The following is a 7,273-nucleotide window of genomic DNA, read 5'->3' as shown; positions in this document are numbered from 1 at the left end:
AACACCCCCCCCCCCCCCTTTTTTTTTATCAAAGATCGTTGTTTCGAGAACGAAGAGACAGCGGTCGAAAAGGAATCTGAATCTACATCGTCAGAGGAAGACAAACCTTCCATGTTTAATGCAGCAGAAACCAAATGTCAAAATGTGTTCTTTGTTTCTGTACATACATGATACATATCACTCTACCCTCCATATTATACATGTTTATCGACTAAATATGATCCCGTTATATAAATGATGGATTTCATAATTAATTGAATAATCCTCGTTACAAATTTCAAATTTATCATCAAGCCAAAACATTATGTAAGCTGTTCATTCGATATATTGGTTTGAGGCATGTTTGTGTGTGATTTTCACCCCATTTCAATTAAAATAAATTGTTTATTAAAAAAATAGCGGTTCGTATAAATATAATTAAAATGTTATTACGCTCGGATATATTCTATTCTGCCTATTTTTTTACTCGATTTATTTAACATATTTACCGAAAGCCCAACAATTATTGGGCTAAGGTGTTATTCGTTAGCCGGCCCTAGACCAGATCATAAAGTTTCGAAACAAAGAGATACATTGAATCTGGACGCATAATGGGATCGTTGCTCAAATCGTGTGATGTATATCTATCACTCAACAGTACAAATTGTCATTTGGCATTTTATAATCATTGGGAATATCACAATTTTATTTTTTATTTTTGTTGTTCTAATATATATTTTAATATGGAATTTTGTATCACGTTTTATTTATTGTATTTATTCACCGGTTTAATCAAACCTACATCTATACCAAGGGAATTACTGATGTAATTAAGCATTTAAGTAATTTCCCCTTACACTTTGTATACGTCCATTGACTTTGGAACAGTGGAGACACAAAAACAAAAATCATTATTATTATTATTACCGACGTGGCGACGTGGATGAAGCGTTACCCCTCGACGTGATTCGTGACATCAGCTGTCCTCGGTAGTACGCCACGTGCATATTACTTATTTGATATTCACAAAATAAAAATAACCGACCCTTCTGTATTCTATTCTTTATTTACAAAATATCTACCGTTGAAACCAAACAAACAAAAAAGCAAGCCCCACTGGCCTTTTGTCCAAACAAAATTATATTAACCTTAAGAAATTCTAAAATATATGAACAAATGAGAATATAATCAGTCGTTTTTTCGTATTGAAAATTTTAAAAACATGCCATAAATTTCGAGAATTTATTTTATTACGTGTATAAAGGATTATTAATATTTTTTTAAAAAGCGATAGTTAAAATGGTAGAAGATTTATCCAAGATTAGTGATTCAACCGTTAAAGAAAAGGGTTAAAACTCTTTCTGGATTCGAGTTTTTACTTTTCACATGAGTTTTTTTCAGTTTTCTAAAAGATGTAATCGGATTAAAATTTCAATTTCGGTGAACCGTATTATTAAAAAAGATTGCAGGAGATTTGTGGAAGGGGATATTAAAGAAGCAGACACGACAAAACAATCTCATTCACTTTTTAAAAAGGAACAATCATATTCTCAACCATAGATAAATAGAATGAGATAACTTTTAATTTTTTTTAGAGAAAAAAAAAAGGGAAATAAGGGTCTTCTCTCCTAATAAACAAAGCTTTGAAAATAAAAAATAAATAAAAAGTAGAAAACAGATACATTGAACCTGGACATCTTAACAGCGGCATGCGCCTGAAGACCAGACGCCTATTAAAGAAGAACCAGAACCACGACCAAAGCAAAGCAAAGCAAAGCAAACGGAGCGAGAGAAAAGATCTGATCCTCCTCCACTCGCGAAATCCAGAGAGAGAGAGAAGATGGGAGGGACGAAGGGAGAGGTGGAGGCGGAGGAGCTGCGGCGGAGGAACGGGGAGCTGGAGAAGGAGGTGGAGGAGATGAGGGAGGATATGATGAGGATGTGGCGGCGGCTCCAGGTGGCGGAGGAGGCCGAAGAGCGCTTATGCTCTCAGCTCGCCGAGCTCGAAGCCGAGTCCCTCCACCAGGCGCGTGACTACCACTCCCGCATCCTCTTCCTCCTCGATCAGCTCTCCCGCCTCTCCCCCTCCGCCTCTTCCCCTTAGGTCTATCTGTGTATCTGTGTAGATTTCGGTAGCCATGGATGGATCTAAGAGAACATTTTGTTGTAGTTTTTCCAAAGTGTTCGATCCAATGTGCAGCTTTGTATTTGATCCTATAACGAGGTTTTGTGTCTCCTCCTTTCAAGATTTAATTTCATCTTTTTTTTAAAAAAAAATACAAGGAAATGAATTATGCTTTAAAAAATCACACGGCTTTTGCAAACCTAATAAAAAGATCATAATATTATTATACAGACGAGAAGAATACATGCACTGGAAGAAAAAAAAATTGTTAAAGCTTTGTTTTTGTAATTCCTATATATTATATAGTTTTTTTTTTATAACTATGATAGTTTTTCGGGTCTTCAGTCCGACTACATCCACTCTAAATCCAGAACCAACCTTTGTATATGGATCATTTTAGTTCAGAAATTATACCTTTGATGATGGGGAATCGAACCCAGAGTATAATTTCTGCAGACGATCTCAACGATTCCCACATCTACCGACCACAATCCACAAAGCATGATTTGATTCTGCAATTAATATATATGTATATACACATATACACGAAGATGAGAGTATGCATGCGGTTCCTTACATCACGATTTGCCTCTTATTTTTTTAAAATTGTATATTTTATAACCATCCGAGATATTTGGGGTTATTAACATAATCAAATTAAAAAGGAATCGTCGGAATCATAATCGGAATATACCCTAGTTAGTTAGGCTTCAACTTTCTTTATTAAATAAAAAAAAATGAATTTCCATTTGGTAATGAATGCATCTATATCTCTGTGGATTTTTGCCACCTTTCACCTCATATATACAATTTTTAAAAATTAAAAATATGATTACTTATAAAAATAACTTTAATACATGTGCACTTGAAACCCTCTTCATGTTTATTTTGTTTTTCTAAATGTATTTCCAAATAATTATCGTCTTAAAAATAATAATAATATTGTATAAAAACTCATTAAAAAGACAAAATTTGTTTATTAAAGGTGTAATAATCGCTTCTTGAACCTAAGGAATTCACCCAAAATATCAGGAACAGTTATGCCAAGAATCTTGAAGTCGAGCATATTCCCAAAGGAGACATCCTCCTTAAACTGCGATCAAAAATTACAAATTGGCTCAACTTCGGCTTCCCTTTCTGCTTTTCAACTCGGGGTCCCTGCAATAGCAACACCAACAAGACATTCTACCGTTAACGTTAAAGATGGCATATCTATATATGTATATATATGTGCTAGAAGCTGGATTCTAACCTCTGGACATGATCCAGGATCAGAAGCCTTGGCCCGGACGGGATATTCACGTCTCTTAACGCGCTGCCGAAAAACAACATCAGAGGCAGAGCCCCCCGGGGTTCATAAGATATTCGATGACAAATTGCAGTTTATCTCTGTCCAAGAAACGAAATCCCCTAACTTTTTAACCGGATTTTAGTTTTACCTATCAGTGAGCAATGGCAAAGTGGAGTCGGTCAACAAGCCTTTCTTGAAGTTCTTCTCGTATTTCTCAAGGCCCAATTTCAATAACATGGATCTTGCCCGGGTGTAATACGGGTCCTCAGCGGTCGGTTTAGAAAACCTTTCTCCCAACTGAATGTGGCGGATACGAAATTTGTTTTAGAAAACATGTACTAATGTTCAGACTTCAGACCAGACAGTGGTTCAACTGTAAAGTTTCCAATCTGAACACTCACCTTAAAAAACAATCCTTGGAAAAGGGCAAAACCAGCAGCGGTGCTGATGGCGTTTGCAGGCTGTCCTTGCAAACCTGAGCTTACCAAAGAATAAGCAACTCCAGATCCTAATGCCGCAACCACACTGCACCAGAATCAAATAAAAGGATCCGATTCATATGGTTTCATTACAGGCACAACAGATCATTTTTCCATGGAGTGACCTACGGTGAGAGAAGCAACCCGATATTTTCGGCTCGTGTTGGCTTTATTACATTTGATCAGCCAAAGACCATAGTACTGACGGCAAGGGCAAAACATAAGCACAAGTCATAGATCATAAGTGGTGCAAGCAAATGAATGGTGAAATATTGGAATCAGGAATCAACTCAAATTAGCCTCAGCTTAGCCCAAGAGGAGATAAGATTCAGCCACAGTACGAACTAACTAAAGAGCCCTTCACCGTAAATCGGAAGACGAAAACTTGAGAATGATACTCACGCAGACTCAAGATCCTCCTTGCCTCTGAGGCGTTTCATAATGCACGCTATTCCTGCATTTACACCTGTTATCGCTGCAAAGTTCCGAGCTTGGACCAATGGCCCACCAACAAGAGCCTACACAAATCGAACAAGCCCGTTCCATAAATCACGTAATGCCGGCGTCGAATAATTTCCATGTAAAACTCGTGAAACTTGGTAATGGGATACAGAAAAATCACAATTTACGAACGCGAAACATCAAACCGAGACTACCGGAAACTGAAATGAAAAGCGAGGAAAAGGGGTTAGGGTTTATGGGAAATCACCTGAGCTTGCTTGAAGGAGGCCGTGGCCTGAGGGTCTAGTCCCGACTGAGGCATTTCGGGGGAGAGAGTTCCCATGAGACCGCCGATGAAAGCTCCCTGAACGCCGCTCATGGCGGAGACGATGGCAGCTTCGACGGGCAAAGATTGCTTCGAAAGCCACGACTTGAACCCGCTCTCCAATTCCTTGAATTTCACTTGAAACTGCTGTATTGGGTTCTGTTGTTCCCTGAATAGATTAGCCACCGCCATCATTTCTCGCCTCGAGTGCTCTGCTCCTCCTCCTCCTATCCCCATTTTTTCTCCTCTCTTCTTCAACTACTCTTGTGACCTTGCCCTGTATTCTATTCCTCCCTCGAGATTCCTCTTCTTATCTCCCTCTCAGCTCCGTTGGGCCCATTGGGCTTTTATCGGGCACTTACTATTTACTGGGCTCTAGGTTTGTCTGGGCCTTTTTCTCTTCAAAAATGTTTACCGTTGACTTGAAATAGTGCCAACTAGCTAGGGTGTTACGTTATATTCTAATTGGATTATATTCGGATTTGGTTGTTTCGGTTATATAAAGACTATAACCATTCGATTTTTATATAAAGTTCGGTTTTCGATTATTTTTCGCTTTGTTTGGATTCGATTTCGATAAAAAAAATTCATTTTTTCAAAGAAATTATGTTTTTTTGATAATTTTTTTAATCGATTCGATTCGTTTTTTTATTTAAAAAAATCATTACCATTCGATTTGATTTTTATATCAGATTCAATTTAGATATTATCTTATTGCTTTCCTTATTCGTTTAAATTTTTGTAAATGTTTTGGGCACAGAAAAATCCTTGGGTAGGGAGAATGTGGTCTTGTTATCAATGTTGAGCCCATTGGGCTTTTTTAATCCAGCGTTGGGACAACATTTCCCTCATGACCAACCGTCCAGACTAGCCATCTCAGTCCGTCCGGTCCAGATAACTCAGACCGACCGGACCCGTCCCTGTAGTCCGTTCAGTCCGTCCGGTCCAGGTCTTGCAATCCGTCCGGTCCAGACCTGTTTACCCTTTTTGGTTCGTATAATCGGATCAAACGAGATCCGATGTAACTAATCTGGTTCAGACCCATATCCGATCGACCTTGACTTGTTTCCAACCCGAACCTTACGGAACTTGAACGAAACCATTTCACGGTAAGTAAAACCCTCGGAACAAACATAATTGGTAATCTGGAATGATTGGTACCCAATTTGAATGAACCGAATGATAAAAGAATGTGATGAATTTGAATAAGAAATAATACCAGAACAATAAGTAAAGATGTATGTATGCATGATTAAACGAAGGTTCTTGTATGAGTGCTTGTGATTGGGGATTTGGGCAGTTGGCATGACGTGAGATAATACTTCGGAGGGCCGGAGTATTATTGAGCGTGTGGTTGTAGTCGGGTATTAAGATGATATTCCGATGATTACTCTGTTTGAGATCTCCTCTTTATGATCCTTGATCCGGGTCGGATTTCATATTGAGGAGACATGATTGTGATTGATCGTCTATAGGCGGAGCGTAAAGCCGATGATTCACGGGATAGCCTTGAGTGATTCGACTATCACGGGATGAAGAAACCTTACGTTGACTCTGTGACCGCACAGATATTTCACATGCTATGGAACGAGTTCAAGAGTGATTCCCAATAGAGACTGGCATACATTTATCCGTGACTCGGGATTGAGAGATTCTTCCGATAAGGTTATGCAGAAATACTCTGAAAGACCTGGGCTCGGGTCTGATGAGCTTTTCCGTGGTGGATGGCCGGCGAGAGGTTGTCAGTTGATGACTGACTTCGCTAGATATTGTCGGTGGTGGCCTGTAGAAGGCATCTGGCACTCTGGTATCGAGAGGTGACATCGATATCCCAGGGGATGGTTGGTGTGATATGTTTTTATGAAGTGTCGGGTTTGAGTTGTTGTGTTTTTATTATTCCGGTTTCGACTGAGGAGAGTGAGGGGATTGTGCGTTGCACATGGAGAGTTCTTACCTACGCGTGTGATGCATGTTGGGGAATCTACGGGTTCCTAGCATGCGATCATATCGATCTAGGGTTTGGTTTACTAGGTTTCATGCAGCGGAAGAAAAATCTAAACCTAGTCAAACGTCACACGCAACCAAACTCGCAGAACCCGAAAGATCGTGTATATCACCGAGGGAATCGTTACTTACCTCGTTCTCGATGAGACTTGAAGTTTGTTTCAATCCGAGGCCTGTTCTAAATCACCAAGAGCTGAAAGTACAGCTCCTCTACACGTATCCACACCGACGGGAAGGATTCCAAACGATTTGGAACGAATCTGCTATGATTAGTGAAGAAAAAGGTAACTCAAAAGACGAGATCCAATCCCGGGACAATAGAAATCCAAGAGAACAGCTTCTCTAGGGTTCTAGGGTGTTTCTCTGAGTTTTAGGTCGACTCTCTTTAAGTTTAGACGAAACCCTAAACTTAAAATAAGATTAGAAAACCCTAAAATCGAATTTTGGAAACTTTCCCAGATCCCGGTCCGCCGGACCGGCTGACCTGAAGGCTTGGTCCGAGGGACCACGTGTGGTCAGCTCCGGACCAAGACCCTTCTTGGTCAGTTCGGTCCGACTTGCCATTTTTCTCGGTCCGCCTGTCCAGGAATCTGGTCAGCGGCTGACCAACTCTTGGTCAGCCGGACCAG

The 7,273-nt window shown here is 39.8% G+C and overlaps 2 protein-coding genes across 2 annotated transcripts; one reads left to right on the top strand and one right to left on the bottom strand.

Moving 5' to 3' along the window:
• The first annotated feature begins 1,734 nt into the window (after positions 1 to 1,734).
• Positions 1,735 to 2,232, top strand: LOC104798994. Its single transcript, XM_010521278.1, has one exon. The coding sequence runs from the start codon at positions 1,820 to 1,822 to the stop codon at positions 2,081 to 2,083; it is 264 nt and encodes an 87-aa protein (XP_010519580.1). The 5' UTR covers positions 1,735 to 1,819; the 3' UTR covers positions 2,084 to 2,232.
• Positions 2,233 to 3,031: 799 nt separating this feature from the next.
• On the bottom strand, positions 3,032 to 4,914 carry LOC104798993. The gene is made up of 6 exons (XM_010521277.1): positions 4,584 to 4,914; positions 4,277 to 4,392; positions 3,797 to 3,920; positions 3,544 to 3,692; positions 3,357 to 3,419; positions 3,032 to 3,262 (listed from the first exon to the last, which is right to left on the bottom strand). The coding sequence occupies exons 1-6, from the start codon at positions 4,875 to 4,877 to the stop codon at positions 3,223 to 3,225; spliced, it is 786 nt and encodes a 261-aa protein (XP_010519579.1). The 5' UTR covers positions 4,878 to 4,914; the 3' UTR covers positions 3,032 to 3,222.
• Positions 4,915 to 7,273: the final 2,359 nt, after the last annotated feature.

Source organism: Tarenaya hassleriana, unplaced genomic scaffold (assembly GCF_000463585.1).
Source record: "Tarenaya hassleriana unplaced genomic scaffold, ASM46358v1 Cleome6, whole genome shotgun sequence".
NCBI classification, from domain to species: Eukaryota; Viridiplantae; Streptophyta; class Magnoliopsida; order Brassicales; family Cleomaceae; genus Tarenaya; species Tarenaya hassleriana.
This window is presented reverse-complemented; position numbering and strand designations above follow the sequence as displayed.